Source organism: Suncus etruscus, chromosome 2 (genome assembly GCF_024139225.1).
Source record: "Suncus etruscus isolate mSunEtr1 chromosome 2, mSunEtr1.pri.cur, whole genome shotgun sequence".
NCBI lineage: Eukaryota > Metazoa > Chordata > Mammalia > Eulipotyphla > Soricidae > Suncus > Suncus etruscus.
Window position 1 is genome coordinate 18789823 of NC_064849.1, and position 19250 is coordinate 18809072.

The 19250-nt window shown below is 38.8% G+C and overlaps 2 protein-coding genes across 3 annotated transcripts in view; one reads left to right on the plus strand and one right to left on the minus strand.

Moving 5' to 3' along the window:
- Window positions 1-19250, minus strand: part of GIGYF2 (GRB10 interacting GYF protein 2) — a 153918-nt gene that overhangs the window by 71339 nt on the left and 63329 nt on the right. The gene's annotated exons all lie outside the window — the stretch shown is intronic.
- On the plus strand, window positions 5492-16466 carry KCNJ13 (potassium inwardly rectifying channel subfamily J member 13). Its single transcript, XM_049769321.1, has 3 exons — window positions 5492-5586; window positions 11611-12086; window positions 14208-16466. Exons 2-3 carry the CDS (start codon window positions 11627-11629, stop codon window positions 14828-14830), a joined length of 1083 nt encoding a protein of 360 aa, XP_049625278.1. The 5' UTR covers window positions 5492-5586; window positions 11611-11626; the 3' UTR covers window positions 14831-16466.

Genomic DNA, 19250 nt, shown 5'->3' on the forward strand with positions numbered 1-19250 from the left:
CTGACATTGTTTGTAGAAGCAGAATATACCTTTATTTTTTTATTATTTTTTATTAAATATATTTTAAGTAACATGATCATATTTGGGTTACAGTCATAACCAGAACACCCCCCCCTTCACCAGTGCAACATTACCCCCTACCCCCTTCCCATCCCCTGCCTGTATTCGAGACAGGCATTCTACTACAGTAATTTGTTGTTTTTTTTTTTTGGTTTTTGGGCCACACCTGGTGAGGCTCAGGGGTTACTCCTGGCTATGCGCTCAGAAGTCCGCTCCTGGCTTGGGGGACCATATGGGACGCCGGGGGATCGAACCGCGGTCCGTCTCCTAGGCTAGCGCAGGTAAGGCAGGCACCTTACCTCGAGCGCCACCGCCCGGCCCCCAGTAATTTGTTTTTAAGTTCAGTAAGATGTAATGACTTCTCTCACTGAACACTGAGAGATTTAGCTACATAACATGTTCATTTACACTAGTACAAACTGGTACCCATTCACTGAATGAACAAACATATTTTTCTCTTCTGCATCTCTAAATAGTTTCTAGGTTTTGTTTGTTTTTGTTTTTGCTATTATAAACTGTATTGCTCTGGATAAGCCTGGATGCAATATTTGGTGGGCATGCTTGCTTGCATTTCTATTGATATATATCTAGGCATGAAACTGCTGGGTCATGCAGGGACAGTCAAAATCACCAGGCACCAACCAATTTATCTTCCAGAGACACTGGGGTGCTCCAGCATTTTTTGTTTGCTTGTTTTACTAAAACCTCTAATGAAACAGCAACATCAGTGTCCAGAAGGCTCCTGATCAGAAGCATAAATAAGCCTGTATACACAGGATCCCCAGGTTTAATCCTGGACATTACTAGGGATGCCCTGCCTGATGGCACAAGCTACATCGTGCACTGATCTGTCTGATACAACTGGATGAATACTCTCAGGGGGCCCTGGGCCTCCTTGAGCACAGCTTGGGAGAGCACCCATTGCCCACTAAATAAGAAAAAACAAGGGGCCAGAAAGATAGCATGGAGGTAAGCCGTTTGCCTTTCATGCAGGAGGTCATCGGTTCGAATCCTGGAGTCCCATATGGTCCCCCATGCCTCCCAGGAGCAATTTCTGAGCCTGGAGCCAGGAATAACCCCTGAGCACTGCCAGGTGTGACCCAAAAACCACAAAGGAAAAAAAAGAAATGGAAAGAAAAAATAAACTTAAGATATGGCACCTGCCCTCCATTTCCAGAGTCATGCATGCAAAGGAGTGAGCAACACACTACAACTGGTAGTCCACAACTATGTATTTATTCACATACTCCTCATATGAACACAAATGATGTCTGACTCTCTACTGCTCCATTGAGGAAATGTGACCTCAAAGGCCGGAAATGAACAGTCACTGAACCAAAAACAAGTTCACACTCCTACTCAAGTTCTTTACAAATTAAACACATAGGAAGCAGCAATAAAAATCTATAGAGAAATTAAAGCAAGAAAAGGAAGAGGTGGAGTGCAAGTTTCATCTCCAAAGGCATCAGATGTCATGGGTGAAGCATTTGAAAAAGATTACCACAGCACTGAAACAAGGAATGTGGAACTCAATATACTAAGATGCCAGCAGAAATGACATAAAAGGGGCTATTATAGAGTACCAAATGGGCTCTAGCTAATACCGAAGGTACTCAGGTCTTCGGGTATAAGGCAAATAAATCCCTGACCTGCTAAACTCTCTCTTCAGTCACCTAAGTTTAGAAAAGGAGAAATGCCTTTAGGCACAATTTAATTAAAAAAACTTTCCTAATTACTAATATAAACAAAAAAAGTATACGTTATGTAGAAATTATTATAAAACACCAAAATAAATCTATAATAACCCAAATGATTACACATTATTTCTTTATTACCTAAATGTGTTTGTGTCAAATTGGAACGGTGAGTAGCAATTTCAAAGAGAATTTTATCTGTATAATTTTGTTTTTAAAAATACATGGGTGTTGGGGCAAAGCAATAGAATAGCAGGTAGGCACTTGTCTTGCATGCATGAGGACAAGCCAGGTTTGATCCCTGGCACCCTATACAGTCCCCCCCATGTGTGATCCCTGAGCCAGGAGTAAGCCCTAGGCACTGCCAGGTATGTCCCCACCCAACAAAACATATAACATTTCCACCAGCAGAGGATTATAGTTCCCTTTTCGCTATGTCCTTGCCAACAGATAGGAACCAAACATTTTAAGTGACTTTTTTAAAAATTTTGAACAAGTTAAATTTTCATCATTATTATTTAAAATTAAATGTGGAATGAATAACCTACATATTAATATTTCAGCCCAAATACTACTATCCTATCATCAAGAATGAACTGGAGGGATATAAATCCTTGAATTGGAAACTGCATGCTTTCTTTCCCTTTTCAGAGGCAAAATAATCTAAATTTTAGGGGGGGGGGGGGGGAATACCTAAGTCTTAAAAGTGTCCAGGATCTCCAAAAGGCAAGTCACATTTCTTTCAACTCAAAGCAAGCACAACCATTTTGGAAGAATACTGTAAATATGCAAATATCACATTCTTATACCAACAGTTAACTCGGGATATATGAGGTCTTACCCTTCTTCCCTTTTACAAAGATGCTTTCTAAGTATTTTTCTCCAAATGGCAAAAATGCCTGGTTGTTTCTACCTTGTATCAAGTCTGAATAGACCATGTTTACAAACTAAATGTGAATGCAAACGCAGTACTGGGTTTAGTCTCAGAGGACTGAGCGGACTTCCTAAGGAGAAAGAGCAGTAAAAGGGCACCTGTGTGAATGCTTGACTCACAGCCAAAAATGGTGTTTATGGAAAACTTCAGATGGAGCAAAGAGGCACTCAGCCAACAAAATCTACAGCTGTTGAGACTTGGAACTTCCCTACAAGTGCCCAAACTCCAAAAGCAAAAGTGGAATTATGGGGCAGACTTTGAACCTTGTTTATGTGCAAATTTTCCTAGCAAGCAACTTTGTATTCCTTTATTCAGATATATATTCTCTACTCAACAGTAAATATATTTTCTAATACCAGAGTAAATATTAAAAAGGTGTTGATTTTTTCCCCCTACTCCCATCTCACCCTGATTTCTTGTGAACTAAACTGGGTGGCTAAAATGCAGTAATTTAAATTCTAAATCCATAGATTTGCAATTTCTCTTCCAGCCCAAATCCTGGGTGGATGAAAATTGTCTTCACTTCCCCTAAAAACACAATTTCTAAAGGGAAAGAGGCCGGAACATTGGCGCAAGGGGTAAGGTGTCTGCCTTGCCCGCACTAGCTAGCCTAGGATGGACCACAGTTCGATCCCCCAGTGTCCCATATGGTCTCCCAAGCCAGGAGCAATTTCTGAACACATAGCCAGGAGTAAACCCTGAGCGTCACTGGGTGTGGCCCAAATACCAAAAAACAAACAAAAAAAAAAATTAGGAAGAGAGCCTGAAAGCAGGTGGTGGGGACGGTGTTCAGCATTATCAGAACCCCTCTGATAAACCATTTCATGTATCCCGTATTCTGCACTATTATCTGCCAGGGCACACCCAGGTGCTGCCTCGAATCTCTGGTGTGAACAATCAACAGGAAGGCTTGAATGTAAAGAACTGGAAAAGCAAGTAGGGTCTAAAGAAAACTAAGAATACTATAAGAACACCAGAAACAGATACAGAAGACTGTAATGTGCGAGACCTACCACTAGCAAATAGCTGACATCTTTGTTTATTAGAGAAGAGGTTTTGAAGCATCTAGGACGGTCCTATGACTTAAGACGTTCATGAATTCTCTACATCATTATCAGTCATCACAACTAGCCAGCAACTCAACTACCATGAACTTAAGGGCAGTAAAATGCTCCTGAGGGGGTAGCCCAGAACTACCTCAGTATCCACTTAATAATGAAGAGTTAGCATTAGGAACTACTGTCCTGTGTCCAGAGGCTCTATCACTTGGAAACTGTAGAAATCCAGAAATCTGGATCACTTCACTTAAGACATTTATTTTTTTTCACTTCCGATATTTCTTGATCATTATATGCCGAATCATTTCTGCTAATATCTTAAACAGATTATATTATAGTCTCAATTCAGCAAGACCCTTCACGACCTCACTTACCATGTCTGTTCAAGAGACATGGCAGACAGTTCCATCCAGAACATAAGCTCTCTGAAAGGCCGTGTTGCTCTCAAGTGCATCTTCTGCCTTACCAAGCCCTCAATAAGTAAGCTGGTAATTAAGATAAAGTTTGACCACTACAAGTACAAGCAGAGAAAGAGTAGCACTTTGTAAGTCCTTTACTTAATACCTTCTCTAATTCTAAGGTAAGTTTCCATTGCTATGTCTGAACTTGTACTGAAATGTTTGGCATTAATAAAACAAAGAAGGAATTAGATATATTTTTTAAATGTAGAGAGAAAGGACTCTACAAAGGCGGATTTCACTTTGTAAGTAGCATTATATTGATCTACATTAATAATTTCCCCAGCAGGCCTCCTATGATTTTACTTTGAACAATCACAGTCTTTGTTTTCATAGATCCTCTTACATGTGCCATTTGATCCAATTTTTAAAATGCAGCTAACGGAGATGAAGAAAAGTACTACTCAGTACAGCAATACACAAAGCCACAGCTCATTTCAATGTGCCAACAAGCTGTATCACAAACATTTTCCAACTGAGAACTAGTTAGACCATAAGTTAAATAAATACCCTATGCCCAAACATTAGTTTGACTACATGTCATCACACTTATCTTTAAGGAACAACCCTCCCCGCAAATCACTAAAACATGCCTTAAGTCTTCAGTTTTTTCACACATAAGTGTGTTTTTTAAAGTGATCACGAGTTAGCAAGAATTAATTTTTATCTTATTCAAGATGCCTATACCAAGCTTTTAAAATTAAATAAATGAATAAACAAAGGTCTATCTCCTTGCCAAAAGATTTCAAGTAATTAAATTACCTGTAATACTAATTCTAAAACTAACAGTAGACCTTTATCATGAGACTAGATATGGAAAGAAAAGTCGTAAAAGCAATTCATTAATTCATGCCTGAAAGTTCTCATCCAAATCTTCCCAAGGAAAAAAAAAAGATTAGTAAAGGAAATATCTCACACTTTAACATGCTACATAAGGAAAGACGCTGAAAGGAAATCTTGCAGGGAATTTTATCCTTTTGAACTTTCAAATAAACTCTTAAGTAAGATTATGCAAACTTACTAAAGACCGGTCCTGATTAGAGGGAAAAAATGCACCCCTTCTCCAAGTCAGTTCTGGAGGCTTTCTCCAGAGTTGTTAAGGTTTGTGTTGGGTAAAGAAAGATCTCCTAACAAACCAGCATTCTTTTCCACATGATCAGAGCTAATTGGCCCCCCTGCAGACTAAGTGACCAATCACATCAGCATCGGCCAAAACCAGCCCCCACGACATTATAAACAGAAGAATGTGAACTGAAGGCCAGTCCAAGAAGAGAACCTGCCAGTGAGACCTGTAGTTTAGAATGGCCTCATCGTAAAGACAACTTCCCAGTTTCCTCAAGACTGCCTGTGCACTTACATAGGCTGACCCAGCAGCAAACTTGGTGAGTACATGAAATAAGCCTCCTTCTCATCTCTTTCCTTGAGGGAGAGACAGACAGAGACCCGGAAAAAGAGAACAATGTTAGATTTTGCCAATAGATTTTCTTTAAATTAAGGCAATATTTATAGTTTCTTTTTCTTTTCCCCCCTAAATTTCAGAAATAGAATAATCTACTAAAAAAGTATTGCTGAATCTTTATTTTTTTAATTAAATATACACTAATGTTCTGTTGTAACATAGAAATCAATAGAAGAGAAAGATCTAAGGGGAAAAAACAACAGTGGCTTAAAAAAAGTGTCTCTTTATTTTGGGAGAAATCAAAGAAACTCAAAGGAGCATAATAAAATGAAACAAACAAAACCTCTGCTTTTGCTTTTAATTCATAAAAAAGTAATTAAGTATCCTAATCTTAAATTCCTCTGTGCAAACATAAAATTACTGAGAAATTAGCAGATAGTTCTGCTAACAAATAAAAGAATCTCTGAGCTTATTATATAACAGAACTCACAGGGTTTGCCCCAATTATGAAGGGAAAGAGAAAGGCTTTCTAAGATTATGGCATCTTAAATTATTCTATCAAATGTGAACAAATATGCAATCATATTGAGAGCTTTATTTTTTGTAGTTAGTCTTAACTGTATTTATATCTTAACTATTGTTATGAAATACACTACAGTATGAAGAGTGTAATGTGCAGAATGAATGCGTTTACTTTGCAGAACAATGAAGCAGCCAAATGATCATTTTATAGTTTTTCACCAAAGTTTATCAACAGGCAATTATCAACAGCACATGTGTGCACGTGCATGCACACAGACACACGCACAGATATGAGGGAACCTACCTGTTTTGATTGCTCTTTCTAGTGATATCAGCTGATGAAACTCATAAAAGTAAACCAAGACAAATACATTCAAGAAACACACATGTATCTTTATAAAATCTCTATCAATTAAGGAAAACAAATATATTCAAATACAAATTAAAGGCATTTTAATTATTTTGGTTTTTTCCTCCCTCATCTCCCTGTGTCCCCTCCCCCACAAAAAGATTGGACCTAGAGTCTCACATAAGCAATAATACATAATGGGTCTCTTTTTTATCTTTAATCTGAAGAGGCCTAGTCATGAGGAAAGGGTGGTTTACCTAAACAGAGCTACATAACCAGTACAGCTAGAGCCTGGCTAGATTTACAACTTTTCTTCATTATGATAAACCACACTGACTACATGGAGTCAAAAAATTGAGTCATTCAGCATTAAGCAGGGATCAAAATCTTATTTTTTTTTCTCTATTCCACTACCCAAGACAATCATACAGGATCTAGCAAGGTGTGTGTGTGTGCGCGCGCACGCACACGCACGCGTGTATGGATGTATAATATCAGTATATATAATGATCAGTATATATAGATGAACTATCAAAACTATCAAAAGTAAAGCTTTTTTTATTTCCCTGTTTATAAGTTCATGTACTTAGATGAAACAAAGAATAAAAGTATGTACATTTTAAGAATGCTACAAAAACTGTTGGAAAGAAGTAACAGAAAACCAAGTAAGAATAAAGAATATTGTGAGCTCTAAAATATACAGAAAGGCTCTCTCTCCTTAAAAGCAGATTTTAAATTCAAGAAAGTCCACTGAAATGAAAAGGAAACAGAGCATTTCTGTGCAACAACAGACAATACATAGCATTTGTCAGGACAATAGCTTCATTAGAGGAACAAGCACAAGTGTACAGGTCCATGACTCGCATTTTCACATTGGCAGGAAAGCAAGAAAGAAGGATAATGTAGTGGCTCACAATCTTCATGAAAGCAGCCACTAGAATTTATCTTTCTTCCTCTTCAAGGTTCGAAGTATTTTTTTAATCAAATGATGGTATATAATAGAAATTTGACAGTGCTATGTTAGAACACTTCTCTCTACATTGTTTTAATTCTACTACTCTGCAGTATCTAGAAGTCAATATTAAGCAATAATGCCGATTGCTCTAAACTTTAAGACACATAGGTATCCTAACTGAAAGTATATTTTTGCATGAATCTAAGCATTCCTTAAGTATACATATTCCTTAGTGGTTCAAACAAAACAAGTCAAGTGGAACATTATGTTATCACAAAAGCTAAATTTGCACAGGGTCAAAATGTCAATTTTTGAGACAATACAAAACTAACACCACTCTGAAGTTGGTGTGAAATTCACTACCACTTACTACCCATGAAATCTCAGGAGAAATTGTACCTCAGTTTCAGTTAACTGTAAACAAAAATCATCATGCTACTTACTTATTACTGTGAAAGTTAAAAGAAAATTACTAACAATAAGAAAGCTAATTTTTCCTGAGACTACTCTGTGCCAGACACTATCTTTGGGCTTGACATGAAGTAACAATACATGGAGATTCCAAGAATGATAAGCTATATATCTTAACCTGTACTGTTGTTACTATCATTAAAAATTATCTACAGAGGTTTAAAATATATGCTTGATTGGCCCAGTTCAGGAGTAGGAGTGTGTGTGTATGTGTGTGTGTGTGTGTGTGTGTGTGTGTGTGTGTGACTCAGTAGTAGAGCATGTGTGATGTCCTGAATTTGATTCCAGTTTAATTGGCAGGGGGGGGGGGGAAGAGAGGAGAGAGAGGAGAGGGAGAAGGTGAGGGAGAGGGAGAAAGAGGAGGGAGGGAGGGAGGAAGGCAGGGAGGGAGGGAGGGGGAGGGGGAGAGAGAGAGAGAGAGAAAGAGACAGACTCAGTAGTAGAGAATGTGTGATGTCCTGAGTTTGATTTCAGCACCATCAAAAACATACCCAAAATGGGCCAGATTGATAGCACACTGGTAGAGCGTTTGCCTTGCATGCGGCAGATTCAGGACCGACCTTGTTACATCGCCTGCGCTGGTGGCCCATATGGTCCCGAGCCTGAGCACATAGCCAGGAGAAACCCCTGAGCATCACAGGGTATGGCACAAAAACAAAAATCCAAACTCAAAAATCTTAAGTGTGAGTCCATGAGTAAGTTCAAAGAACTGGAGTGCACACTTATTGAAGGAGACCCAGGTTTGGTCCCATCACTGGTGTTTGAGGATGACTGAGAGCAACCCTGAGAAATGAGTTCAGAGTAGCCCCATGGCTCTGAGTGGTGTGGCCCATAAACCATTTACAGCTATAGCAATATGCTTAAAATAGTCATGAGAATTAAAAAAAAAAAAGAAAAAGAAAAAAAAGCACCTACTAAAGAAACGCTAAAAGTCTGCCTGTCAAAGATTATCTTGCAAATAAATGCAAAACCATCTTAGGCAACATTTATTTCACCAAATCCTAAAAATACACAGCTCTTTAAAATCAAAAACAAATTAACTGCTGGTCTCATTTGCTCATACATATTTCTTTTATCTCTGATCTTTGGTAAAATCAGCTGAAAATTGGGAAATTACATTTATCTTGCTGGCATAACCAAAAAATTGGAAATAATATGAAAAGATAAAGGTACTTTGTTGGGGCCAGAGAGAGAGTACTGTGCTTGCCTTGCTTTATATGCTGTTGACCCAGGTTCACTCTCCAACTTCTCATATGGTTCCCTGAGACTACAAGGAGTAATTCTTGAGCATAGAGCCAAGAGTAACCCTGAGCACTAATGGGTGTGGACCAAAAACAAAAACAAAAGATATTTTGTTATGCTTGTTTTCAAAAAAACAGACTTTGAAGCATCTAAAGAATCTAGCAAACAGTCATTAAATAGTTGTGCCAAAATGAAACTAACCTAAAATAATGCCAACATGGGCCAAAGAGATAGCACATGGATAGGGTGTTTGCCTTGCATGTGGCCAACCAGGAAGGAACCTGATTAGATTCCCGGCATCCCAGATAGTCCCCCATACTGCCAAGGTGATTTCTGAGTGCAGAGCCAGGAGTAACCCGAGTGCCGCAGGGTGTGACCCAAAAACCAATCAATCAGTCAATTAATAAAGTTTAAAAAAAAAATACGGCAACTTATCAGAATAATTGTAAAAGTTATGTCCCAATATTTTTAATTTAAAATATGAATGGAATCAGATCTACATAAATTCAACAATCACCCCAATGTTTTTTCAGTAATAAAATCTAAAATAAAATACAAAATTATGTCTCTATTATCACCAATAAATGCTAAGATGGACCAGAACAAAAGGGAAAGAATATACCCTGCTGACCAATTTCCAGTCCAGCAACACATAAAAGTGGTATCCAAAATACCCTGGTCACAGAAGGACACACTTTCCTATGCCTCCACATCCCCTAAAGTGCCATTGTTCCCCCAAATAGCATGAATAATATGTGCAGCACGCCCTAGAGCATGAAATGCAAAAGGAAGTTAACAGGGAAGAGTCGACCATAAACCACAAAGGAGAGAAGAGCTCAAAGGCAGCACCACTGCACCTCCCATGCTGTTTCTAGCAGCCTGCACATATATTTTAAGGAAAAAAAAAAAAAAAAAAAAAACATTGCCAATTGATACATCAGGGATTTTTTTTGTTTTTTATTTTGTTTTTTGGGCCACATCAGTGATGCTCAGGGGTTACTCCTGGCTGTGTGATCAGAAATCGCTCCTCGCTTGGGGGACCATATAGGATGCCGGAAAATCGAACTGCCGTTCGTCCTAGTTTAGCGCATGCAAGGCAGATGCCTTACCGTTTGTGCCACTGCTCAGACCCAGGGATTGTTAATAGTTAATTCAACTCAAACTTTAGGTTTATTTACTTTATAAACAAAAGACACTTATGCAAAAAAAAAAATACCCTGTAAAATAGATTTGAATAATCACTACCCTTAGAAAAAAAATTTTTTTTTCCTTTTTTGTTTTTGGGCCACACCCGGCAGTGCTCAGGGGTTACTCCTGGCTGTCTGCTCAGAAATAGCTCCTGGCAGGCACGGGGAACCATATGGGACACCGGGATTCGAACCAAACACCTTAGGTCCTGAATTGGCTGTTTGCAAGGCAAACACCACTGTGCTATCTCTCCGGGCCCGAAAAAAAAATTTTTTAAAGGACCAGAGAGAGCAATATTACTGTGGATTGGGTGTTTGCCTTACACACAGTCAACCCACGTTCAATCCCTGGCCTCCCATATGGTCCCCTGAGCCAGGTTCAAATCCCAGCATCCCACATGATCCAAGCCTGCTAGGAGCAATTTCTGAGTGCAGAGCCAGGAGTAACCCCAAGCAGGGCCGAGTGTGGTCCAAAAACCAATAAACAAAATAACTTGAGTATGTTAAAATGCTGAAAGACTCAATCCATAGTCAAAGGACAGACAGAAGCTCGTTTTTGTGTGCAGGGGCCTGGGTTAGTGCCCTGCTTACCAGGAATAACCTCCAGGCAATATGCAGAGAAAAGCCCCGTGAGGAAGGTTTAGCCCAAAAATTAAGAGAGAAAGAAAAACAATGCCAAATAATAGTTTATGGCATTTTATGAAAAATAAGGAATATCCTGAGGTACTCCTTGATTGGCAAACAAATGAATAATGACTCCCTTATGTAAAGAGAAATGAGACAACACTGTCAAAACTAGGAAAAGCTGGGGCCAAAGAAATAATACAGTGGGCAGGACACTTGTCTGATAAGTGGCTGACCCAAGTCTGATTCCCAGTACTAGGTGTGATCCCTGAGCACAGAACAAGGAGTAAACCCAGGGCATATATAGTCCAAAAAAAAACAATCCAACCTTCTCAAACCCGCCACAAATTAGAAAACCCTACCCAATAATCAGAAGCAATCTAGCGCAGAGAACTAAGAGTCCAGTCTCAAAGTATTAACATTGGTTCTAGAGTATAGCAGGCAAGTTATTTGCTTTGCACAATGCTAACCCAAGTTCAATCCCTGGAACCTCCTATGATTCCCTAAACATTTCCAGGAGTGCTCCCTAAACACAGCCAGGAGTTTGTGGTCCCACAAACGAAGGGGAGATTGGGAGTGGGAGGAAGGAGAAAATGTATTTATTTATACTAACTGTAAAACAGCTAAGTGCTTACAAATTTACTCTCCATTTTTCAAAGAAGCACAGTCTGAGATGGATGGCAGTAACTGCAAAGTGATTGCTCCTCTCCTAACTCCAAGACACCGGAGAATAGTCACCAAAGATGGCCACAGCACACTTCAGATGGATGGTGCTCAAAGAGGCCTTGCATATCTGCGAGATGCTTGGGGGATCCTCATGGACATGCGCTGGCGCTGGATGATGCTGGTCTTTTCTGCTTCTTTCGTTGTCCACTGGCTTGTCTTTGCAGTGCTCTGGTATGTTCTAGCTGAGATGAATGGTGATCTGGAACTAGATCACGATGCCCCACCTGAAAACCACACTATCTGTGTCAAGTACATCACCAGTTTCACAGCTGCATTTTCCTTCTCCTTGGAGACACAACTCACAATTGGCTATGGGACCATGTTTCCCAGTGGTGACTGTCCAAGTGCAATCGCCCTTCTTGCCATACAAATGCTCCTAGGCCTCATGCTAGAGGCTTTTATTACAGGTAATGTTTTTTTTTTAATTATCAGTGTTTTGGAAAATATACTGTCAGTTAGTTACAAGTAATTATGCTACAGAGCAATTTATGTGCGTTAATTATATGGAACTTACATTTGTAATTATAACTGAATTTACATTTTACACTTAAGCAAAAAAGAATAATTATGATGCTGACTTGAGCAACAAGAGAATGTACCAAAATTTTATACACAGAAGATCTAAAATAGGGGAATCAAAGAGAGCTATGTGGTTTGGTTTGGTTTTAGGTTAAACATGGCTGTGCTCAGGGTCTGCTCCCACAGGTACTTGGAGGACCACATAGTCCCAGGGAACACCGCAGGCCTCCAGCATGCAAAGCAAGCACACTAGTTCTTTAACACTTATTTTACCTAACAAAGAATTATTTGGAGGGGGGGGAGAGGAATATAGGCTTTTATTGAGTTCACCTTTTCAACATTCATTCATTACAGTGAGCCCAGAACATCACAGCCAGCATTACATTTTAGAGAACAACTTGCATATTCTTAGCAAAATATGCTAGAAATATGGGCTCAATGATAAAATTCTGCTTAGAGAACTGCCAATATGAAAGTTTTTCCTCTAAGGAAGTAGGGGGTCAGTGTCCTTTTGGATAGCGATACAACTAAAAAATCAAAATGAAACCACTCCTAATAGTTCTTGGCAGACCGTTTGGTGCCAGGGATCAAACCTGGGCCGGCCACATGCAAGGAAGCACGTTCATCACTGTCCTTTCTCTCTGACCCAAGAAAACCTGGTTCTAGCACACAGGTAAGCCAGAGGTCATATGAAGGCTTGTCTAGAATCAAGTACCAATGTACTGCCAACTGGGTCTACAACATGCAACAAATCACTTTAATTATACAAGATTCTTAAATAGGCTAATCACCAGATAAAATTTAGGGGATCTGTAAATATAGATGGAAAAAAATTACCATCACTCACCCCACCCCAAGTCCTTGACTTGATATTTAACCCTTCAATGCTGGCTTACTTGGTTGATTGTTTTGGGTGATGCTGTAGATCAAACTCAGATTTCAAGTACGTAAGGCATATGCTATGCTGCTGAGCCACATCCCAGCACTGGTGTTTCACTTGGTTATAAATATCAATATAACAAAAAATAGTATCAATAATATATGACTCTGACACAAACAGTACTCATTGGTATTTTCACAGCATATATAATACTAATACTCCAAAATAATAAGTATTAAGCCCACCAGTATATTATTGGATGCATTAATAAAGCATATATATAGTACTATAATATTTTAATGTCTAACTGGATTTCAATATATTTTGTTTTCTCTGTATGTATTTTACCTTATTACATTTAAAACACCACTCTAAAAAGAGATCCAGAGGTTTCACCAGCCTGTGAACAAGATCTGCAGCAAAAAAAAAAGTAATTAAGAAACCCTGATCTACAGCCCAGGAATATAAGGGGTTTGGTGTGCACCAAAAGTGCCTTCTTAAAAAAAGAGGTGTGTGTGTGTGTGATGTGCAAAAGATAAAAGATATTTTAATGTAGCATTCACTTTATAAGCCTCCTCCTTGAACCAAGTAATTTCACCCTGAATTTAATCTCCCCTCCAACGACAAGTACTCTAACTACAAATGGTGTTTATTTTCTATTGCATTTTTTAAAGCAGGGGTAGTAACATTTAATGACCATTCTTTGACTTCTAAAAAACAAAAGGATAAATTGCATGTTTCTATGAACAAAATGAGTTTTACTTACCTATTTTTAAAAGCATAGTTTTAAAATACTGTATATGCTTGAAATTTGGGGGGTAGAGTTACTCATGGCTCTGTGTTCAGGGATCATTTCCAGCAATGCATAGGGGAACATGTGGTGTGAAGGGTCAAATCCAGGGCTCCAGTATGCAAAGCAAAAGCTCAGTCTATTGAGCTATTTCTCCAGCTCCTATTCTGAAATTTTCTTCAGGTCTATCAAAACTATGAGATTAACAATAAGTTCAATTCTTTACTTGTTTGGAAGATAGAGCACTAAGGGACATATCTGATAAGCTCTACTCATTCAGAAAAGATATTGATATTTAAAGTGTCCATTCTAAAAAAAATTCAATGGTTTCTAATTTAGGTGCCTTTGTGGCGAAGATTGCCCGACCAAAAAATCGAGCTTTCTCTATTCGCTTTACTGATTTAGCAGTAGTAGCCCACATAGATGGCAAACCTAATCTAATCTTCCAAGTGGCCAACACTCGACCTAGCCCTCTGACCAGTGTCCGCATCTCAGCTATTCTCTATCAGGAAAGTGAAAATGGTGGGCTCCGCCAGACCAGTGTGGACTTTCACCTGGATGGCATCAGTTCTGAGGAATGTCCATTCTTTGTCTTTCCACTAACCTACCACCACTCCATTATACCATCAAGTCCTCTGGCTTCTCTGCTCCAGCACGAAAATCCTCCCCATTTTGAATTAGTCGTGTTTCTCTCAGCAATGCAAGAAGGTACTGGAGAAATCTGTCAGAGAAGGACCTCGTATTTGCCCTCTGAGATCATGTTACATCACTGTTTTGCATCTCTGCTGACCCGCGGTTCCAAAGGTGAATACCAAATCAAAATGGAGAATTTTGACAAGACTGTGCCTGAACTTCCAACTGCTCTGGTCTCTAAAAGCCCAAACAGGACTGAGCTGGACATTCATATCAATGGACAAAGCATGGACAATTTTCAGATCTCTGAAACAGGACTGATAGAATAAGGTGTATTTCATGGTCCTCTATTTTTAATGTAGAAAATATACCAGCCTAGCTATGCAGCTACGTCTTCTTCAATCTGTCTGAATTTTTTCTAATGCTGATTACATCGCTCTGAATACATCACAGTAATCTTTCCGATGACCATAAAAATGGCCATATTAATGGCCCACAATAAATATTCTGGAAATGTGACATTCTACATGATGACTTTTCACCTGTGGTTATCTGCCGAAATCCATGCAACTCAACATGAAAGATAAACAAGTAGTACCGGTAAAAGTTAGAAATGATGTGGTAAAAGTGATAGTAAGGTTTCATTTTCCTCATCAGTTGAAGTAACATCTCTGCTTCAAACCCCCTGGGTGAAATGATGCTTTCACAATATTTAACAACATCTTTTAAAATTGTTGTATTTTCAAGACAATCAGGATCATTCCTCTAATTCTTTATACCACAAAACTGAGTAAGTATTAGTCTCTTAATTTTTATCAAGACCAAGAATTAACAAAATCACAAGTAGATCTATATATTAACTCTAAAATCATTTAATCATGCCATTCAAGCACAAACAAAATGCATTTGTGTGACAAAAGAAGATAAACTCCAGCCCAAATAGATTATAAAGGCAAAGTGATGTAAAACTACTTTAAAGCCACCCTGTATAATATTTTATTTTAAAATTACAATTAACTATGACTTCTAACCTAAGTAAAATCATTCTCTTCCTACCTATGATCCCAATACATTTAATGGTGTCAGAAACCACAATGGTTCTAAATACCCAGTAAGTGTAAATATATTTAAGTTTTTGTAGATATAAGGGTTTAGTTAGCTATAATTTAACTTAGGAGAAACGTCTTCAATAAAGCAAAAAATAATTAGGCAACATAGTATTTTCAAACCCAAATTCCTGTTTCCAACTTCAAACAGTTTTTTCTATAAACATAAAATGAGTGTTTATTCACCAGTAGGAGGCTGAACTAGATAAACCCTATTATGTCCTTCCAAATCTAATACTCCATGAAAATTATGCTTCCTTTGCTTCATTTTTTAATTTTATACATATGAAGAGCAATATTCCCCCCTTAACTCTGATTTACAAATATCCTTAAATCCATTAAGTCTATTCTTTCAACTAAAAAAACCCCAAATTGTCCTCAAAGTAAAAAAGAACCAAGTCACCCTATCAGATTTCAAATAGGTTTGTTGCTACTCTTCTGAATTTTCCCTTATTCCGTATTATGTGGGAAAAGGGAAAAATGACCCTCCTCACTGGTGATGACTTAGGGGGGAATTATCCCTTGAAAATTATACTTCCTGAATAGTGACAGGCAGTTATGAGAGTGAGGCACAGCAGTGAGGCTCATTGTTTCACCCTCTGACGAAAAGGAAAAGAAAATAAAGAACATCTTTGCAGTGATCTAAGACTGATAACAGCAGAAGAATATCAAGGACAAAGAAACTTAATCATTATGAACTTTGGCTGTTGGAAAATCTTAGGAATTCTTAAGTACTAGCCAGACCAGACCAAATGACTTCTTTCAAACCCCAGACTGTAGTAACACATGTAGCCAGAATTCTTCTTTTTATAATAAATAACAAGATTCACCTAACCTGTGAAAATAAAGTCATATTGAAGATTTACATGGTATGTTTTTTTCCTAAGAGTTCTGCATGATTTATGTAGATCAGAAACAATTTCAAGTTAAGTTCAGCTGCCCACAAGGAAATAAATTAGCAAGAACTGGGACCAAATATCCCCTAGAGATGCAGCCTATTCCCTGCCCCATTTGGAAAACTCACCATATTCTAATAATTAATCTACACAATCACATGGTATCTGACAGATGGCACTGCCTCTACACGTTCCTCCAAAATTACTAGTGTACTAATGCCATTTAATAAATGTGTCACGAACAGACAAATGAGAAACGCAATCAGCAGTTTTGTTTAGAAGGTTAGAGATCTTATGGAGAACATCACTCATTAATTCTGACTTACTTCAAAGCATCTGTTTGCAATTTAAGGATTACATTTTCTGTAAAGACAGGATTATCCTTTTAGGAAACTAGAATGCAAAGGAAAAGGAAATCCCCAGAGGTAGAATTACAGCTGATTCCTGGTTGGTTGTACTGAGCTCGCTACCCTGAACCACCAGTAAGACCAAACTGAAACCAATTTTGAAAGTGCTCTTGGAAAACAAGGCAGATAGGCATAATATCTCTTATGTAAGTAGTTACTAAGACCCATAAACCCTAGTTTTAAATAACTAACTGTAGTATAGAGGTAGGGTGTTTACCTTACACACAGCTAATCCAGGACAGACCTGGGCCAGGAATGATTTCTGAGCTCAGAACAAGGAGTAATGAGTAACAAGGAGTAATTGCCTGGCGTGCCCACCCCAAAAAAACACCCAAAAATACCTTACTTGGCATCTCACTGAGTTAAACTTAATTGATTTCATCCAGATTGTCTTTATTTGGGGGTAGCTTTTTAATTCACCTTCACTCAACCACACAATGAAATGGTCATCAGAACTGATCCCCCTAAGCAGTAATCAATTCCCACTGAATAAGAAATAGGATTTCATTTTCACAGGCTTCCCTCACTTCAACACTCACCTCCCCACACTTCAATGCTCACCTGGGTTACTACAATTCTCACTCATTTGATCTGTAATCCTATTTGTTTCTCCCCACAAAAGCAACTAATACATGATATAAGCCCCACCTAACTATATAAGACAACAAATCCTTCTCAAATCTTTAGTTTTCAGGGGGATTTTTTTTTGTTTTTGTTTTTGGGTCACACCCGGCAGTGCTCAGGGGTTACTCCTGGCTCTATGCTCAGAAATCACCCCTGGCAGACACGGGGGACGATATGGGATGCTGGGATTCGAACCACTGTCCTTCTGCATGAAAGGCAAAAACTCCATTCTATCTCTCCGGCCCCTAGTTTTCCGTTTTTATAGAGGAAAGAGGTGTCCATGAGCTACACATGATGTACTACTTGGGATAGCGTCTGGAGACTAAGTACTGGGGATCAAGCCTGGCCTCTAGGCAGTACTGTACTTGTACTCTCTCCCAACTATTATTCAAATCATCTTAACTTTATGTCATAGAACATCTTACAACTCGTCAAAGGATCAATGTGCCCCAATGAACTAGTTTAACACTAGTATTCTGAAAGAATGAAAAATATTATTATGAGCAATTATATTTAGTCCAGGGGAGGAGAGGATGGGGGGGAGTATTGGAAAGGGGGCCAAGGGGTTAAATCAATAAACTGAAGCAAGTGTTTTGTCAAAAAGCATCAATGGAAGTCATTATGAAATATCTGAATATGTATGTGAAGACTACCTTGATTTATATGCATATGTGTGCTTGTGCACACGTGCACGCGCACACACAAACACACACACACACACACTTTTCCAAGCTGCTCCCCCTTTCTCCACTCCATTTGTGGCACACTTTGTAGTGTTTAGAGCTAATTGACAGCTCTGCATTCAGGGATCCCACCTGAAAAGCCTCAGAAGACCATATGTGATGCGAAGGGCTGAAGTTGAATCAGCTACAAACCAGGCAAGCATCCCTGTACTATATGACCCAATTTCTCAATATTCTTTTCTGTTTCATGTTTTGGGGCCATACAGCAATGCTCAGGGGGGTTACTCCTGGCTCTGCACTCAGGAATAACTCCTGACAGATATGTAGTGCGGGGGATTGAACCCCAGCCAGCCATATGCAAGTCAAGTACCTTATCTGCTGTACTATCTCTTTGACCTTCAAAAACCATACTCAGGGGCCAGAGCGGTGGCACTAGAGGTAAGGTGTCTGCCTTGCAAGCACTAGCCTAGGACGAACCACGGTTCAATCCCCGGCATCCCATATTGGCCCCCTAACCCAGGAGCAATATCTGAGCACATAGCCAGGAGTAACCACTGAGCATCAACGGATGTGAACCAAAACAAACAAAAAACTCTATACTCTTTATAGAGAGTAGCTAGGTAAATTATTCCAATTGAATTAAGTTAAAATGATGATGGCATGAAGCCCTGAGAACATCCTATGCCCACTGTGAAAAATAATTTAAATGTATCTTTTATTTTTTTTTTTTTTGGTTTACACCTGGCAGCTACTCAGGGGCTACTCCTAGCTCTACGCTCAGAAATCGCTCCCAGCAGGCTCAGGGGATATGGGATGCCAGAATTTAAACTACCATCCTTCTGTATGCAAGGCCAATGCCTTACCTCCACGCTATCTCTCCGGCCCCAAATGTATCTATTTTTAATGTAAATGTATGTATATACTAATTTATTCTCATGAAAAAGAAACACTACTTTTCCATGGCAACCCAAGTCATATCTAGAGTCTTAATAATTGTATTAATAATTTCCTCCTTAAATTTGTCCACTAAACT

Bases quoted from the DNA above. Each gene is read 5' to 3' on its own strand.
- KCNJ13 (XM_049769321.1), top strand. From the start codon at position 11,627: ATGGATGGCAGTAACTGCAAAGTGATTGCTCCTCTCCTAACTCCAAGA. The intron at 12,087-14,207 runs GTAATGTTTTTT...TTTCTAATTTAG, and splicing joins GCTAGAGGCTTTTATTACAG to GTGCCTTTGTGGCGAAGATT.